The 19,462-nt window shown below is 42.0% G+C and overlaps 2 protein-coding genes across 4 annotated transcripts in view; one reads left to right on the top strand and one right to left on the bottom strand.

Annotated features, from left to right (window-relative positions):
* ARPC2 (actin related protein 2/3 complex subunit 2) overlaps positions 1-19,182 on the bottom strand; it is a 33,632-nt gene extending 14,450 nt beyond the window's left edge. The window contains exons 1-5 of one of the 3 annotated variants that reach the window (XM_036253574.1): positions 19,164-19,182; positions 18,581-18,662; positions 9,811-9,845; positions 7,894-8,006; positions 3,478-3,523 (exon numbers count right to left, since the gene is read on the bottom strand). In XM_036253574.1, the coding sequence (XP_036109467.1) occupies positions 3,478-3,523; positions 7,894-8,006; positions 9,811-9,845; positions 18,581-18,654 (268 nt within the window). In that variant the 5' untranslated portion in view covers positions 18,655-18,662; positions 19,164-19,182. Of the gene's footprint in view, positions 1-3,477; positions 3,524-7,893; positions 8,007-9,810; positions 9,846-10,107; positions 10,263-18,580; positions 18,663-18,881; positions 18,964-19,163 lie in introns of those variants that run through there. The other 2 variants (XM_036253573.1, XM_036253575.1) reach the window with 2 other exon arrangements.
* On the top strand, positions 417-922 carry LOC118625146 (60S ribosomal protein L21-like). The gene has a single exon (XM_036253576.1). The coding sequence runs from the start codon at positions 440-442 to the stop codon at positions 920-922; it is 483 nt and encodes a 160-aa protein (XP_036109469.1). The 5' UTR covers positions 417-439.
* Positions 19,183-19,462: the final 280 nt, after the last annotated feature.

Here is a 19,462-nt window from a genome sequence, read left to right as displayed (position 1 = left end):
ATGATTTTGCAAGAATATCTGTACATCACCAAGGATCATCTCACATTCTAGGCGACTGATGGGAATACTTTTACCAGAACTGCAGAGATTTCACATTATCAAACAACTTGAACTTTTATATGGTACTTTGTTACTATTTAATTTTTTCCCAAGATCATTCCTGAAGTCTCTGTGTTTTGTTGAGTCTATCCTCACTGAGAGCATGGGCTATCTAAATCTCTGTTCTGGATCGTGCTTACCACATTTCTGGCCCCCCAATATTAAATAGTATCAAGCATATTCCATTTTAGGGACCCAAAAACCAAAAAAGCAAACAGACTACAAGATTAGATAAAAAAAGAAAATATTTAAAGTTGAGGCTTGCCAGTTTTAAGAAGCCAAATAAAACAAATGAAATACTTTTTCGGCCAGAACCTCCATCTTCCAGTAATTCGCCAAAATGACGAACATAAAGGGAAAGAGGAGAGGCACCCGCTATATGTTCTATAGGTCTTTTAGAAAACATGGAGTTGTTCCTTTGGCCACATACATGCGAATCTATAAGAAAGGTGATATTGTGGACATAAAGGGAATGGGCACTGTTCAAAAAGGAATGCCCCACAAATGTTACCATGGCAAAACTGGAAGACTCTACAATGTCACCCAGCATGCAGTGGGCATTGTTGTGAACAAACAAGTCAAGGGCAAGATTCTTGCCAAGAGAATTAATGTATGTACTGAGCATATTAAGCACTTGAAGGGCCGAGATAACTTCCCGAAACGTGTGAAGGAAAATGATCAGAAAAAGAAGGACGCCAAAGAGAAAGGTACCTGGGTTCAGCTGAAGCGTCAGCCTGCTCCACCCAGAGAAGCACATTTTGTGAGAACCAATGAAAAGGAGCCTGAGCTGCTGGAACCCACTCCCTATGCATTCATGGCATGATAAGTGTAAAAAGAAGACCTCTGTACTGATAAAAAAATGTTTCAAATGTTTCTCTTGAGTAGAAGTGTGATGTCCCTTCCCTCCAAAAAATAATTAAAGAAAACTTGGTGTCCTGAAAAAACAAAAACAAACAAAACAAAAAAACAAACTAAATAAATCTATTGCTGAAGTTAGACTTTAAGTAAGACTTCTGATATGATGAAAAGAACATACTGAGGATGAAGAAAAGTAAAACATCCAGTATGGCTTGCTGAGTTTTCCAAACTTGCCCAGATAAACCCACAGAAAGAGGAGAGAGACTATTTTCACATATTTTGTATTTGTATGAACACAAGGTGTGCAATCTGGTAGTGTCCGTGCTTTAGCAGGAACTGAAAGAAAAAAGGCCCAGGGACAGAAACATAAGTTCTCTGGTTGTTCTGATAGATTTTAGGATCTGAGATGTGACAAGCATGCCTAAGAGTTCCTACATAATTTTTCTGTTTTAGTTCTGTTTCTTTCTTCCTTCCTTCCTTCTCTTTCTCTCTCTCTTTCTGAAACTCCTTGATTCCTCTTAAAACCTATAGTGGTATTTACCTTTTGGTCTTTTTTTTAATCCCCACCCGAGGACATTTTTGCATTCATCTTCAGATAGAGTGGGAGGGAGAGAGGGAGAAAGAGAGAAACATCGATGTGAGAGAGACACATTGAGTGGCTGCCACCCACACGACCCCACCAGGGGCTGGGGACAAACTGCAACTGAGGTATGTGCCCTTAGTGGGAACTGAACCTGGGACTCTCTGGTCCGCAGGCTGATGCTCTAACTGCTGAGTCAAACCAGCCAGGGCTACCTTTTGGTTTTTATTTCTGCAATACATTGGTACCATCAATTTGGGGATTAACACATTTCAGTATTCTCTCTCTCTCTTTTTTTAATCCTCACCTGAGGATATTTTTCTATTTATCTTCAGATAGAGTGGGAGGGACAGAGAGGGAGAGAGACATCGATTGGTTGCCCTCCGTACTACCCCAACCAGGGCTGGGGACAAACTGCAACCGAGGTACGTGCCCTCGGCCGGAATCAAACCCGCGACTCATTAGTCCGTGGGCTGACGCTCTACCACTGAGCCAAACCTGCCAGGTCCACTTTAATGTTCTTTATGGAATGCAGTCAAAGTTCCTGTCCAGATATTTCTAATAACAAGTTATGTTCCAAAGGCACCTTTCTGTATTTGACATTTTTGTTTCCAGAGCAGCATACAGAAGACAGGGAAAGTATCCTAAGGGGAGTGGTGAGGCAGGGCCATGTTGCAAACAAGGAGGAAATAAGCTAGCAAAAGTAACTGGTTAAAAGGTAGTGACAGCCCTGGCCGGTTTGGTTCAGCGGTTGGAGCGTCGGCCTGCGGTCCTGAGAGGCCCGGGTTCGGTTCCCGCTAAGGGCGCGTACCTCGGTTGCAGTTTGTTCCCGGCCCTGGTCGGTTGTGCGGGTGGCAGCCACTCGATGTGTTCCTTTCACATCGATGTTTCTCTCTCTCTGTTCCTCTCTCTCCCTCCCACTCTACCTGAACAAAAAAATGGGAAAATGTCCTCGGGTGAGGATAAAAAAATAAAAAGGTAGTGACAGACACATCTTTCTCCTTAAAACAGCCTGTTAATCAAGATGCCACGGCAACAATATCTGAGTAACAGTATGCTCAGACAGCCTTACTACTTGGTCTTGACTATGGGGCCCAGTTAAATGCCTCAGAATTTGAGATGATCATATAATCATTAGGATGAAAATACTATTCAGTTTTTTTCCACTTTAAACTTCCTTTAAAACAGTATAATACAGCTATTCTCATCAAGGATGGTCAAGGTGCTTTTTATTCCTCTGGCCATTTTTGTTACGGTATTAAAAATGTGAGAACAGTTGTGAATATCCCTTTCTTCTCCAAATATGCTTGTACAGAAAAAGGTGTTACTAGGAGTTGGGTTGGGAATCAATATATACTAAGTCTTCTCAAAAGGCATCTTAATCACCACAAAGGTGGCTCTCTGGCTAAAAGATTAAGGAAGGCCCTAGCTGGTGTGGCTCAGCAGTTAGAGCATTGGCCCTCAGACTGAAGGGTCACTGGTTCGATTCCTGGTCAAGGGCATGTACCTGGGTTGCAGGTTCAATCCCTGGTCCTGGTCAGGATTGTGCGGGAGGTAACCAATTGATGTGTCTCTCTCATATTGATGTCTCTCTTCCTCCCTCATTACCTCCCTCCATTCCCTTCCACTCTAACTGAAAATCAATGGAAAAATACCCTCAGGTTAGGATTAACAAATAAATAATTAAAAAAAAAAAAAAAGGTTAAGGAAGAGCCAACTGGTCCTTTTTAGTAATCATTAAAAACACACACCAATTCTGTACACCACAACATTGCATACCATTATCAGACAGTGCAAAGCCCCTTAAAAGCTACTTTTATGGAGAAAGTCGAAGTGGGAACTGGGTTCATACAGTAATATAAAAATAATAGTTAAAAAGCATAGTAATAACAGGACAGGTCTCTTTCCATGTAATTCCAGCCATGTACATTACTACCTACCTGATTCTGGATTTACCAAGAAACTCCCGTACACTCTCTTTAGTAACTAGAAAATAAAAAAAACAAATAGGTTAATCCAAAAGCTATGATAATTTCATTATTTTTAAGGCACTGTACTTTGCCAAGCTTCTCCTAAGCCAGCATACTTCCTTTCATTTGATGGATGGGAAATTGAATACAGAGGGGGAAGCAGATTTATTTGAGTTACAAGCAAGTCACTCAGAACTGAGCTTAAATCCAAAAGGTTAGTCTAGGATCTGTTTTTTCAGTCAAGGCTCATCCTTCATTCTTTTAAGACTTGGTCACACTGGTCACACCTTTATATGTTCTCTGTTCTCCATTATATCGTACACTGCATGTAATAATCTTTGTTTCAGTAGAGCAGAAGGATACATGCCAAGTGAGTATAGATGAGTTATATAGTGAGTTAGTTATCAAGAAAGTATGGGCTAAACAACTAACCCAGGTGAATGAAGAAATAAAACCGGAATTGTTGGAAACTGATTCCAGTTAGCCTGCTTATTTTGTATGCTTTAAAATTATTTAGCTCATCACCAGCTTTTTAAAGGCAAAAGACAACAGAACAAGACAGTTATTTATACTGGTGGGTCCACTGGAGATTGTATCCTCTAAATGTCTTTTCCCCCAAACCAATACTTATTGCTGGCCACTTTCTAGCTTTTTGGAGTAAATGATAAAATCTCCTTACATCTTCTTAATTTTTTGCTAGTGTGACTGCTTTACCTGATGGAAATTGCTCCTACGCTGACAAGGTTTAAGAAACAACCTTTTTATTTTGGAAGCAATAGTTCCGACTTAATGTTACATGGGACACATTAAGCACTAAAAAGGCAGCTATTTGGAGACAAAAAAGAGTAAATATTAAAGCCACTAGAATTTAATTATCTTTTTGGTATTTTGTAGTTTTTTTAATGTTAATAGACAAAACACAGACATGGCTTATTACTAACCCTCATTAGGGAAAGAAGGTACCATTACTATTCCACAATAAGGTAAAACTGAGGCCAATATACTAAAAACCTCATCGTATAACATGATTTCATTTGCAGATTTTTGTCTCCAAGCACCCAATTTCTAATACTATTTCACCATAAACACACTAATGATCCTCTTACATTTTCTGGGATACCAAAAAAAAAAAAAAGAGAGGTACTAAAGCCGTGGCAAGTTAACAAATTAAAAGCGAACAAAAGCACAAACTTTTGTTTTATTTATTTATTTATCATTATTATTTATCCTCACCCAAGGACATTTTTCCATGTTGTGTTCAGATAGAGTGGGAGGGAAACAGAGTAAGAGAGAGATAAACATTGATGTGAAAGGTACACATTGAGTGGCTGCCACCCGCACGACCCATCCAGGGCCGGGGACAAATTGCAACCAAGATACGTGCCCTTAGCGGGAACCGAACCCAGGTCTCTCTGGACCGCAGGCGGACACTCCAACAGCTAAGCCAAACCAGCAAGGGCCAAACTTTTAATTACTCAAGTTATACCTGCATATTTTAAAGAATTCCACTAGCCAGAGAAAACCACTGCAGGCACAGGCAGCAATAAAGGGGAGCTCCATGCGAGCAAGCACTGTCCTGTTCACCGCTGTGGTCTCAGTGCCATCTACCCGCATATCAGAACACACAATAAATAGATGTGGGTGAGTATCTACGTTTTTCTTCTAATCTTATTTTCAATGTACTCTCTAGATATTAAAAAAAAAAAAATCAGCAGCAAACCATATTATGTTATGTCCCATTTGAGAAAATTATCATATGGTAAGGTTCTCTGTGCTTTCATTCTTAAGTATTCTTTAATATTCCACATATTTATTTAACCATTTTCCTTTAGCTAGAAGAAATTCTCAATCTGCAGAACAAGTAATAGAGTGGACCTCAAAGCAGGAATCAGTGATCACATACGTTTGTATAAAGGCAAAAGATAAATAATGCCTTTACAGTTCCTATTTGGTGACCAAATAGCCACTGTGAGGTATCTTTCAAAGAGGAACTGACTGGGAGAGGTTCAAGGTCATAGAGTTTATTGGTGGCAGAGAGTTCTGACCTTCAGGTGTCTTATATACCACTTCTCCTAAAGAGTTCTGGTGAAAAAGTAACATGTACATCCCACAAGAATCTTAACTAGCACACTGCCCCTGAGCTACAAGTCTGTACTGTGTGCACTACTGGTATTTGGAGGAAGGGGAAATTAAGATGTGGGAGAAACTACAGCCCCTAAGATTAATTTTAATTCCAGGCTAAGTTAATATTCTGAAATCTAAGAGGTTCCTGGAGTCAAATTTATACCACGTTCAACTCCTCTGCTCCCTCCCATTGGCCAAACCAGCCAATGCTTCCCTGTTTACTTCACTTGCACTTTTAACCATGATTCACTTTTCATTTTGCGCCCACTCTTCCAACCTGACACCAGGAGATGGGTACAGGCAACCTATCAATCAGACCTTCCCACCCTAGTAGCAGAGGCTTTCTGCCTTGAAAAAGGGCTTGTGACAAAGTAACAAGCTTCCTGTGGTTATCACAGGCTGGTCACTGTTTAACTAACCCAGGGAGCCCTTTACTGTGCACTCTGCTCCAACACTGTGACTGTTATGTACTCCACCCGCTTGAGTGGGTGGGGTTGGTTCTTTGACCCTGTGGTACCTGCAAGAATAGCAATGTGTTCTGGAGTTCCATTGTAAGGAAGCACAGACTGGAGAGTAGATTTAAGAAATTTAGCTTAATTAACAATTTCTTTATCTTCTAAGGATTATTACTACACCTAGATCTTTACAGAGAGAGGCCTGCCTAGGGAGAATCATTACACAATTTGGTTGTCTGTTTGACTGTTTAACAATTTTTTTTCAGGCAGTTATTTTATAGCACTTTATTTATTTATTTATTTTTATCCTTACCCGAGGACATTTTTCCACTTTTTGTTCAGATGGGGGGGGGGGGGGGCACAGGAAGGGAGAGAGAGAGAGAGAGAGAGAGAGAGAGAGAGAGAGAGAGAGAGAGAAACATCGACGTGAAAGGGACACATTGAGTGGCTGCCTCCCACACAACCCAACCAGGGCCAGGGACAAACTGCAACCAAGGTACATGCCCTTAGCGGGAACCAAACCCGGGTCTCTCTGGACCACAGGCCGACACTCTAACTGCTGAGCCAAACAGGCCAGGGCTATTTTATAGTACTTTAATAGCCACTTGTTTCTTCTTGCTTTTTATCTGGTAAAGAGAACATTCAGCAATTATCTTTTATATAATATAATCCTTTTGACTAGACCTTTCTCCTGAAGCTTTTCTTTTCCAGGTAAAATAACTATGAACACAAATTCTCTAAACGCTCTTCTTCCTTTGAACTTAAGAGGCAAATCAGAAAAGGTTTTGACTCTTCCCTTGAACTTATGGGTCAAATCAACTGCATATGAATAACTAAGGTAAGTGACTGCCTATGGCTCTTGGTATTGTTTGGTTAGCGTACAATTTTTGTTGTTAAACCAAAAGGTTGAGAGTCTGATCATATTCTTTTGCAAACAAGTCTTTTCCTTACATAAAATTTAAATAATCAAAAAGAAAATAGTAATGGCTGCATTTTCATTCACCAGATTAAGGAGAACCTAGCTTGTTAAAACTAAAAGATATTTGAAAACTGATTCAGGAACTGAGTCATACTTCCTGCTTTGAGACCCAACCACAATGTGCGCACACTGGTGTAATAGCATTTTCTTTCTTCCATAAATGGCACTCCCCAGAGCAAATATAGTTCAACAGGAACCAAACCTGCTACTTTAACTATTGAAAGAAGCCAGTGAATAAGGCATGGCCACCAAGAGTTTCACAACTCAGACATCCTTTCTTATTTCCCCTCAGGCAGTCATAAAGTAGAGGAGATACTTAAAGAAGCTAGCTCTAAAAAACTTTAACTTTTAAAAATTTAAAGGGAAGAGTTGTGCCAAAATTTTCAGAATGAAAAATTATGATTATAACCTTTAAACAGGCCAAAATTAATATACCTGTTTGACACTGTTATAAAAATGGAACAGAACCCATCTCATTCTTGTGATAGCCATTTTTGTATTGGTCAAGGAAGAGTATTCTTTGGTGCATTTTTTGAGAACTAAAGCTGTTTTTGTTTTCAGTGGTTAGGGAACATCTTTATTACTCTAGGGCAAAAGGCAAGCAAGCCAAGCCAAGCCAAAACCTTTTCTGGGAAACACCCTTTTTTTTACATTATTGAAAATGGGAGTTAAGAGCCCCTGGTTAGGTGAGCAGGCTGTCCAGAGTGGCCTGTGTGTGTGTGTGTGTGTGTGTGTAGGGGGAGACGGGGCAGGTGGATTCAGTGCCTCGGAGTTCTCTGAGTGGCAAACTGTCAACAAGAGTCCCAAGGAAAACGATGTGGAACTTACCTCATCAGCACCATGTGCCTGAAGTTCCTTGTAGAATTTCAAAGAAATACTGACCATCACTTTTGTTTTGTCTCCATTAGGATTTGAAATATGATAGAGGACCCCATCAAAATCTGTGAGTAAAGTGAATAAGACTGCTTAACTTGGGAATGGGAATATCTCAAAGCACCTATCTATTTGTTTCAGGCCACAAGAAAGTCCCTCTTATAAAAAGGCATTTTACTTATAAAATGGCATTTATTTTAAAACCACATGGGCAGTCAGCAGAAACACTGGGATAGAATTGTTAAGTACCTATCTCTTTGCTCTTTTCTAAAATTACAATGCTATTCTTACCTTAATCATAGCTTGGTGCTAAAATTTTTTTAAAAAAAACAATCTCGTTTATTGTGACATATTTTAAACATGTATAAAAGTAAAAACAACAGTATCATGAACCTCTATTCCCATTATATGGCTTCAACAATTATCAACACATGGCCAATCTTGTTTTATTTAGACACCCCCTACTGATTTATTATAAACCAAATCCCAGACGTCATACCATAAATATTTTAGAATGTATCTCTAGAAGATAAATAGAAGACTTAAAAAAAAACATAATCACAATACCACTGAAATGCCTAAAAATTTTAAATAATTTCTTAAGATCAAATATCTAGTCCAGTGTTCAAATGCTGTCTCAAAAAAGTTTTTCCTAATACTGTTTTCTTATTTGAATTCAGATCCAAACAAGGCCCACACACTGCATTTGGTTTTCTCTTAAGTTTCTTCTGATCTAGAAGCCTCCTCTCTCTTTGGCTTCTATCTTTCTGCAGTAGACAGAGAACTTACCCTATGCAGTTGCTGAAACTAGGTGGTGACTGCCATCTCTTTAGGGAGATCTAGCATCATTCCTAGTTAGGAGAAGATGGGGACCATGCCTGCTGCCAAGTCACAGCACTTTAGAGTTGCAAAGTCTTTTAAGATCATTTAGTTGAGTACCTCATTTTACAGAGGGTGGTTGTATAACTCAAAGTTCACACAGTAAGTGAATAATATTAACACTTAATTCTTTGCAGGGAATAGAAAGCAATAATCTCTGACTTGTTAAATAGGTCTCTGCATTTTCGTGTTTCCCCCCACTACTCTAGTTCTAGGCAAACTGAGATGCTGGCTACTTGAAGAAAATAACACCATTTCAAAATTTAAAAATGTTATTTTGTATCACAAAATTAAACCCAATCTTCTAAGATATTAGCCGATACCTTTATATAGTTCAGTAAATTCATAAAACAATCACCTAAAATAAAGAACTCATGCCCTGACTGATTTGGCTCAGTGGATAGAGCATCGGTCTGCGAACCAAAGAATCTCAGGTTTGATTCTGGTCAAGGGCATGTATTTAGGTTTTGGTTCGGTGCCTGGCCCTGGTAGGGGTCCTGCAGGAGGCAACCAGTTGATTTGTCTCTTTCCCATCGATGTTTCTCTCTCTCTCTGAAAATAAATAAAAAAATATCCTCAAATGAGTGTTTTTTTAAAAAAAAGGTTAAAAATAAATGAATAAATACTTCATAAAGACCTGACAATTTTTTTTTTTTTAAATCCTCACCCGAGGATACGTTTTCAAGTATCTTCAGATAGACAGGGACAGGGGAGAGGGAGGGACCCCCCACCCCCACCCCCGGACTGGCTGCCTCCCGCACCACCTCAATCAGGGCTGGGGACAAACCACAACCAAGGTACTTGATCAGAATCAAACCCGTGACTCTTTGGTCCATGGGCTGGCACTCTAACTGCTGAGCCAAACTAGCCAGAGCTTGACTTAACAATTTAAGGGATAGTACCCCAAATGTCAAAGCTTGTTTTAGGAACAATTTTGCTTTCTATTTTTTATATTATGCCTTCTCTTTATAGGATTGAGATAAAGACACTTACCTGCGAATGTTACTTCTACTGCTTCTGGTTTGTTTCTGCAAAACAAAAGTCCCTTAGGTAAGAAAACTGTATTGCTGCTTGCCTTCAAGGGGACCTGCAAAGACTCCTGCCGCTTTATTTAAGATCAGACCACTGTATATCAATCTTATGCTTACTGCCAATCTGAATACACAATTCATTTTCTCATGCACCTGAACCTTTGGATTTACTTAAGGTGGAGGATAACAAAATAAAGCAGGACAGATATAGCTTTTGCTTCCCAGCTGATGTGGAATCTCTGTTGTGGTTGGTGCTCACCTTCAACTCTGAATTCCTTAAGACCATGATATACACGTTTGTATATGTGAACCACAAGATGCCATCTTTTGGTCAAAGCCTCCCCCAACAGGACAGTAGTGATGGAGGTAGTACATTCAGCAGGAAAACTGCTAAATAGAATATAGGATGCTTTTAATTTATTTAAAGTAAAAAGATGATTTCAGGCCATAAAACAAAACAGAAAGTTCTATTCCATTTCAAAGACAATATGTAGATCTTCCTACACATCTTTCCCTCCCCCTTTATGTCACCAGAATACCCTTTCAGGAAGCCATCTCTGGCTGGTTCTGCCCTAGTTTTGTTTTGTAATTCCAGTGCTGTACTTCCATAAAGTGTAGCAAGAAACAACACTGTGAAACTACTGAGAACAGTCAAGACACCTGTTTTCCAAATGTAGTTTTTTCATCAAGACCATGCATTCAGACAAATTAATACCCACACATCTTTATTTTCTGATCTACCCATCTATAAAATAGGAGAACACAAGTGATCCCACCTACCTCACAGAACTGCTAAAGATGAAACAAGAGAACAGACACAAAAGAACCTATCATGGAAGGCAATGACAGCCTAATACTTTCTGTGCACTTCCCAGCTTAGCCCGGTACATGGACTTCTATTTGATAAATGCTACTGCATTATTACCTAGAAAGCAAGACATACATCCTAGCTATAAATGATAATGGTCAATTAACTTCCAGTGAAAAGCTATTTTACATGCTCTCCCCACTTCTCAAAGTCCAATGGTAGGAAACAAATGAAAACTTTTTGCCAGCTAGCTACCACTAACTCAAATGATTCCACTGTGTTTTATGGGCCAGTAGACAAGATAGACACATTTTCACATTTATTCTTGCCTAACTTGCTCAGGACCTCACTGCTCCCTCATCTGTAAAAGGGAACAAGACTGAGTTGCCCTCAAGAGTTGCTGGGAAATAACAGAATATATAATGTGGCTTATAACTGCTTAAAAGAGCTGCTGCTCTTTTAAAATAAAGGTATTGTTTAGCCTCTGCAGCAGGAAATTGGTTTCTACTGAGCATATATTAGCCCTGTTGAAAAAAAATTAGCCCATACAAATCACAAAGTTCTACTGTGCTTCTTCAAAGCCATCCATATTTGACTTACAGAAAACATTTGGGTTTTCCATGTCTAAGAATGGAAACATCAAGTGGGTTTATGAAGAAGCAAAGAGTTCAGAATATGATGAAAAGAACTAGATGAAAATTTAAATTGCTTCTGATCTTTCATTTGAAACCGAACCAAGAACAAAGGCAAGGAATGGCCAACAACCATTTCTTACCTCTAGAAAAGAAGAGCAAAGAAAGAAGTGCATGCCCTGGCCAGTTTGCTCAGCGGTTAGAGCATCAGCCCGTGAACCAGAGGCCCAGGTTTGGTTCCCGCTAAGGGCACATACCTCCGTTGCAGTTTGCCCCTGGCCCCGGTTGGGGTTGTGTGGGTGGCAACCACTCGATGTGTCTCTCTCACATCGATGTTTCTCTCTCTCTCTTCCTCCCACTCTATCTGAAGATAAATGCAAAAAGTGTCCTCAGGTGAAGATTAAAAAAAGAAGTGCAACCATCAATCCATAGTCCACTTAAATGAGATATTAAGAGGCCGCACAACAGGAGGAAACACTGAAGCACACTTTCCTGGAGAAGGCTGGCTGTGCCCAAGAGGGTGGAGGGTTTATAAAAGTCCACATTGGCCTAGCTGGTGTGGCTCAGTGGTTGAGCATCAACCCATGCACCAAGAGGTCACCAGTTTGATTCCCGGTCAGGGCACATACCCAGATTGTGGGCCCAGTCCCCAGTGTGGGGCATGTAGGAGGCAGCCATCAATGTTCTCTCTCATCGATGTTTCTATCTCTCTCTCCTTCTCCCTTTCTTTCTAAAATCAATAATAAAAAAGAAAAAGAAAAAAAAAAAATACACCACATCATATAGTAGGTGGTGGTAGTTTTTTTTAAATCCTCACCAGAGGACATTTTTCCATTTTTTGTTCAGAAACAAAACATAGACGTGAAAGGGACACATCGAGTAGCTGCCTCCTGCACGACCCAACCAGGGCCGGGGACAAACTGCAAGGTACGTGCCCTTAGCGGGAACCAAACCCAAGTCTCTCTGAACCACAGGCTGATGATCTAACTGCTGGGCCAAACCGGCCAGGGAGGTAGCTTTTCTTTTTAACCTTTAGGCTTTAGCTCAGTCACTTCATTAACAGACTGAGAAGAATCAACTAGAAATAAACTACCTCAGGGTTCCAAGCTATAAACATTTTGACTCTGAAATTTTACATTTCTCTAATCCTTCAAGTACCCTGAACACAAATCCTCAGTGGAAGAAGTTGCTAAGATCTATGCTGAGTGGTTTGATGCATGACTTGAGAATATTTGTCAAATCACTGCCATTAATATTTTAGTTTACTATTTATGGCTGCACAAAAGGCTGCAGAGGAGAAACAGGCTGCAGAGAGAGCATTAGGCCAAAGGAGTCTGCCAGGGAAGTCATCTGGGAATTAGAGGTCCGAGAACCCTGTGCTCCAAGGAGACCGTACCCAGTGTGAAATATCTCACAATAGGATCTATCTCAAGTCCAAGGCCAGATGTTTGTTGTTTACTCCTGTAGTTTAAAAAATCATGGAGCAGAGGGGTGTGAGACTGGTCTGGGGAAAAGTGTACCACTAAACCTTAACAGGCCAAATCGATAAATAGTTAAGTTACTTTCTGTTCTACCATCTACTAAAGTTTCATATAGTGGTGGTGAGTTTAATCACAGAAAAAGCAAGTCCTTCAGAGTTGACTGTTCAACACAAATTCTATCACCTACTGGCTATATAACCACAGGCAATGTTACTCAAATGTCACTGAACCTCAGGTTCCTTTTCTAGGAAATGGAGATTAAACACCCACCTCACAAGGTTGCTGTGAAGACTAATTGAAATGATAGGTGCACAGCAAAATTTTGCAATCAATGTCTTATGACTAAGTTATAGAAATGCTTAGATGATGAGCCCCACAGCCTTTGGGACAGTCCAGCGGCAGGACCTTGAGGCCAGACCATTTACCGAGATGTACCAATCTGTGTGTGACATATCATAACTAAGGTCAGGAATCACCAGTGCCGGGTGTGCCTGCACAATGCTTAGTATATGTCTACTCACCCACAACTCCCAAGAGTCCTAGTTTGCTCCACTGTAAATGGGAACTGCTATTTGTCACAAGCACGCATTCAAAATCAAATGAAGCCATGTTACAGCTTATAGCAAAGTGCCTCATTCAAAGATGGAGGGGGGTGTGGAGGTCAATAAATTAAGTTTTTCTTCTAGGCGATGTCAGAGGAACCCAGACATTGAAGCCACAGTTGGGAGAGATTTTGGGACTGTGGTAATTCTCAGAATCAGTAATAGATCAGCAGTTAAAGGGAAAATAGAGCCCTTATTAGTGTCAGACTGTTATAATGTCTGGAGTCTTAAAACAAGCAGGATGAAGAAGTCCTCAGGATTACTAACTGGACAGCACAAGACACTAAAACATATTAAACTCGCCCTGGCCAGTTTGGCTCAGCAGTTAGAGTGTCGGCCTGCGGTCCAGAGAGACCCGGGTTTGGTTCCCGCTAAGGGCATGTACCTCAGTTGCAGTGTCCCCGGCCCTGGTTGGGTTGTGCGGGTGGCAGCCACTCGATGTGTCCCTTTTACGTCAATGTTTCTCTCTCTCTCCCTCCCTCCCTCCCACTCTATCTGAACAAAAAAATGGAAAAATGTCCTCCAGTGAGGATAAAAAAAAACAAAAAAAAAACCCTTATTCAGTTGGGTTTCAAGAACTATTCCTAAAATTCTTTAGAAAAATTTTTTTCTTCTATTGTTTTTCTACAGAAGTTTTTAGAATGTCACTAATCAGTCAATAAAAAAAACTCCTGGCAACTGTGTCATCCAATTCTCTTTTCTCATTAAGGATTTTGGAGTTTTTACTCCTAAATGTATCCAATTCCCTTTGGGCACTTATGTCTCTTTTCTAGTTATCCTTTCCATGAACTGAATTAGGGGAATTATTGAATTCTGCTATCTTACTATAAAGTTTTTTTTTTTTTATCCTCACCCGAGGATATTTTTCCATTTTTTGTACAGATAGAGTGGGAGAGAGGGAAAGGAAGGGAGAGAAAGAGAGAAACATCGACGTGAAGGGACACATCGAGTGGCTGCCACCCACACGACCAACCAGGGCCGGGGACAAACTGCAACCAAAGTACGTGCCCTTAGCGGGAACCGAACCCGGGTCTCTCTGGACCGCAGGCCGACGCTCTAACCGCTGAGCCAAACTGGCCAGGGCTATAAAGTTGTTTTTTAATATATATTTTTGGTACATGCCCCTAGCAGGAACTGAACCTGGGACTCTCTGGTCCGCAGGCTAATGCTCCAACCGCTGAGCCAAACCAGCCAGGGCTCTATAAAGGTTTTTGATCATTGTCTTTTAAGTCCTCTATAAGGCTCCCATCATTTTTTTTTTTTTTTTTTTTTTTTTGAGTAAAGCCTACAAAAATGGACCATATTAGGTAAGAGGTGGTCCTGCTTTCTGCTAAAGCTGTATCTCAAAATATGGAGAGAGGATCTAAAAGTCAATTCACACAATGTCAGAAAAGTGATATACTCCTAAACAAATTAGGAACCATTCTAGCTGGCTTCACCCACTCCTTTAGGAAACATTTACTGAACTCACAATATACACACAGTGAGGATGGGGGCAGGGTGGGGGTGGGGAAGGGAGAGAAGAGATGACTAAAATGATAGACCCTGCCCTGAGGAGTCATCAGTTGGTGGAGTGTAGCTCTGGGGCTTCATGCCCAAAGCAGTCCCAAGGAGGCCAGAGGACAGGCGACAGGGTGTAACTATAATGACCTGTAAAAAGACCAACCAGATCTTCTTAGCAAATCAGTCACTACATTTCGGTTCCTCTAAATGCTTAAACAACGTCCTAATTCCAAGTCATTTCAAACTAGCCTGTCTCTCTGAGGACATATGCAGCATATTTGGGAATGAGAACAAGGTATCAGCAAGATTTAATGTATTCCTTTCTCAAATTTCTCCTCCCACAGTCCTCGCCCACCCCAACTGGCAATGCTTGCTTACTGAGCTTCACTCCCCCTCACAGAACCACAGCTCCCCACAATATGCACAGCTGTGGCAAGAAGCCAGTATGCACTTAAAATCAACAGCAATTTGCATCTGACAGCATTTCTTCAATCTTAGACGCCATACTCCAGCTAAGTTGACAACCTAACTTCTGAGGCTGAAAAGGTTCTTGGTGTGTACAGAGTACAAAAGAATTAAATTAATTTGCCAGATTACTTCTGCTTTAATGGATGGTGTGTGTGTGTGTCTGGGTAAGAATTCCTAAATCAAAAGGCAATGAATGCTGTTGACAAGATCTGCACATGAGGTTATTTGCAGTGTTGAGTATAGCTTTTTAATCAGTCACATTCTCATAGTTTGTAGGCTACTGGGAAGACAACATACCAATAATTATCATTTTGTGAGGATATATGAATCATTCAAACAAGCCACTCTCCCAGGAGTGTAGTAGGAAAAAATAAAAAGCAATTTGTTTGGAATGAATCTTAGGCTTTGTCGAAACTGCCTCCAAATTAAAATGTTATCATGACCAAATGTATTCTTAAACATTTCAGATGATAGAACTGCTTCACTCAAAGGAAATTTAGACTTTTAGTAGGATGTCACAGGCAAGAAGACCCAACAGGATGATTGATCTGAGATGCATCATTTAAAAAAAGATCAACCTCAAAAAGAAAGTTACTGCCACTCTGTTCTGAAGTACATACCACAGAACTATTTCAACACTATCTCATGCTTACATTTTCAATAGCTGGAAGAATGCTGTCCATTAGAACATTCTGCAAGAATGAAAATGTTATACATCTGTGCTGTCAAATATGGCAGCTACTAGTCACAGGGGCAACTGAGCACTAAAACTGTGATTAGTGCGAAGAACTTAATTTTATTTCACTGAATCTTATTTAAACTTAACTAGCCACATGCAGCTACTGGCTATCACACAGGACATCACAGAGTTGGAAGATTCACTCTGGAAAGGTGTGCTCTGAGAGGAATAAAGTAGGGTGGGGCTGACCTTTCCAGTAGGCAAGCCTTTCCAATCTCCAGGGTTCTCCTCCAAGCTATTTCCTCTCCTTAACGTCTTTCTCTGATCTTCACCCCAACACATTTTACCCCCTTAGCTAACTTTGCCAATAGGCTCTCTCAGAAAAGCCCCCTTTTTCTGTTCCTGCTGTGCTGAGCACTGGTAGAATCCCTTATATGTTTATGATTATTATGCTAGTTATCCTTTCCTGGGAGTTCTGCCCTAGGCATGCATCTTGATAAATAACCACTTTACTGTATGTACCCTCACCTTACCTGTATGCCTGGAAATTCACACTAGGGTGTTACATGTGCAAATCTTAGGAAAGCCCTACCTCCTAAGTCAGATATCACCGTCTCTTTTCAAAGATTTTCCAAGTGCTTTTCAGCAGAGTATGTTTTGATCAAACTTATTTAAAGTCACATCTCAAAGGGAAGATGGGCCAGAATATAAGCCACACCTTGCTGCCCTGCCCCAATGTCTAACACTGCTACAACATAAACTTTATAAGAAATGCCTTAGAAGTTCTAACTGAAGCCTCCCAGACTTGACTACTTCAATTCCTCTAAAATGGTTAGATGCTCTCTTTTTAAGAGTAATTTTCTAAAATGAATAGAGTTGAAGTTCTGAATAATGGACTACATTTTGGAATCACAAGTTATTAACACACAAATAGATGCGAACAGACTCCCACACTACAAGGCATGCTCCTACTTGAAAATGCACCAGCTTACAGCCACCTAAGTCTTATTTCTTTACTAGTCTGGACTTGAGAATGCACTTAAGATCAGCTGTGAAAATGCAGAAGTCAATCAACTTCCTCTTATGTGCTACACTGCTCTAAAAGCAGACAGCAATCACCCAAAATAAGGCTCTGAGGTGTATTGCTTGAACATTTAAAATGCAAAGGAACTGGTAAGTGGAGGCTTAAAACAAGCCAGTTAGCCTTAAATACAAGCTATTGCAGCCCCGGCAGGAAACAAAGCTGCTGCTTACTGTATGCATTACTTCAAGGGAAGATGTACCTTGTTTTACAGATAAAAATCTGTGGCCTTATAAAAGACACAGAAGACACAATATATTCAATTTAAGCAGTGGGTTAGAAGTATTTTTTTTAATGCCCCCAAGCCACAAGTTCCTATGACCGTTTAGAAAACCCTATCCACCAATCCTCTCCCATCTATGGATCTCCAAGCATCAACTTTACTATTACTAGTTCCCAGCTTACCAGAAACAGTTTGCACTTATTTCCTCAACTGTGCAACCAAAATGTGAAACCCCATTCTCACAAATAGGGAAATGAGGCAAAGGGACTAACCATAGGGCACCAAAAATTAGAAGCTAAAATTCCCTGGCTCATGTTTTAAAAGCAAAGCAGCTTTGGGGGAGGAAGTTGTCTTTTATTGACTCTTGTGTTTGACAGAGAAGACTGCCTTGAAAATCTGTCCTAAGCCTACCTTTAAAAAGGCCAATGGTAAAAAACGCTATCTAAGACCTTTATAGACTGAAGGCTCTTAAGTGTGTACCTGGGCCAGGATTACCACAGAAGAAATCACAGATTAGGGGGCTGGCATAAGAACGTAAAAGATAACCAGATAAAAGTTAGTGGGTGGGGAAAGGAGAATGAGAACCTAATATGAGAGATAAGGAAGGGGTGTGGATGGGGAGACTATTAGCCTTGCTTGAGAAATAAGTAACAGAATTGTCAGTGTCTCCCACAGTAGGGTTCAGGGAAGGGAAACTAGGCAGATCGCATTTTTCCAGCAGCAAGACTGGGTCTTCTTTCAGTCTTCCCTCCTGCTCCTTTAGACGAGGAGCTGAGGATGGGGAGCAACAAGGCTGGTAAAAATCTGGGCCTGCATCTTCTTCCCTTCACCAGTTCTGGGAATTCCTGAAAACTCCTTCCACCCAATCCAAACGGGCTGTCTTTGGGTTCATAACAATAATTGATAGGGAATACGGGGGGAAGCGGTCCCATGCTCGCTACAGACAGCAATGGGATCCTCCAGTGAGAGTTCCGGCCCAAGCTGCCCTCACGTCCCACAGGTCTCCTGCCCTTTAGCAGGCGCAGTCCTGTCCACTCACTGCTTCCGCATCCCTCCTCCGAGCCTCTCCCCACGCACCTCTGCCCCTCACCCCACCGCACCCAGTCGCCTCCCACGTCTTCTCCGCCGGGGCAGTCCCCACACGCGGCCAGGTCCCCACTCTCTCTCCTACACGTCGGTGAGGGGCTGAACACCGGGATTAGCAGGGGTCAACTCTGCCTCCCCCGCCACCCTCCGGCCCCAGGCGCGCGCTCACCCGGCGGCCGCGTTCTCGAACTTGAGCGCGAGCGTCTCCTCGATGATGCGGTTGTTCACCTCCAGCAGGATCATGGCGGCGGCTGCCCCGGGCAGGGGAAGGAGAAATAAGGGTGGGTGAGGTGGGTAAGGGAAGGAAGGATAGAGGGAGCGGCCCTGCTGCCCCCTGAGGAGGGGGGCTGGGTGGGGTAGGAGGTTAGGGAAGAAGGGGAAAGGGACTGGGGTGGGGGAAAGGGAAAGATGCACACACTGGCCCACGCACGCACTGACTGTGGAGACACCCACCCACCCACCAGACCGACCTGGCCCCAGAAGCCTGAACCCGCCTGCCAAGCCGCCGCCGCCGCCGCTGCCGCCTCACCCACAAGACGGGTCCCCGCCCAGCCCCCGGCTCTAGCCGGCCACTTCCGCTCTCACACCCACTTCCGCTCGCCGCCCGGACGCGCGGCCCCGCGGCACCATTTCCGCCTCGACCCGTCGTGCACGCGCACGCAGGCGCGCGCGGGGGGCCGGAGGTTAGGCTTGAGCATGCGCGATGCACCCTCTTCCCCCCGCCAGTTACCTACAGGCCCCCAATAAGTCACCTATCGCGCTGTGGTTTCCCTCACGGTCCAGCCCGTTCCGCCCGCTCACTTGTCTCAGAGGTCCAGCTCCACCCTTCCGGTCTTATCATTTCAGAGACCTCGCAAGTCATCTACCAGCCGGCTTCTTTGCTCTCAGCATATTTTTTTTTTTGTCGGTGTGTTGCTTCCTCCTGCCACAGTAACGACTGTCCAGTGGCACCGTCACACGTTTCTCCAACGAATATTTTAGTGAGTTCCTGCTCTGTGGAGGGTTACAGTGGTGAATGAAATAGACATGGTTCCTGCCCTAGTGGAGCTTA

The sequence above is a fragment of the Molossus molossus genome, unplaced genomic scaffold (genome assembly GCF_014108415.1).
Source record: "Molossus molossus isolate mMolMol1 unplaced genomic scaffold, mMolMol1.p scaffold_m16_p_11, whole genome shotgun sequence".
Classification (NCBI taxonomy): domain Eukaryota; kingdom Metazoa; phylum Chordata; class Mammalia; order Chiroptera; family Molossidae; genus Molossus; species Molossus molossus.
Note: the sequence above shows the minus strand (reverse complement) of the source record. Positions and strands in the feature narration are given on the sequence as shown.

Coding starts and splice junctions, on each gene's coding strand:
- LOC118625146 (XM_036253576.1), top strand. CDS start 440: ATGACGAACATAAAGGGAAAGAGGAGAGGCACCCGCTATATGTTCTAT.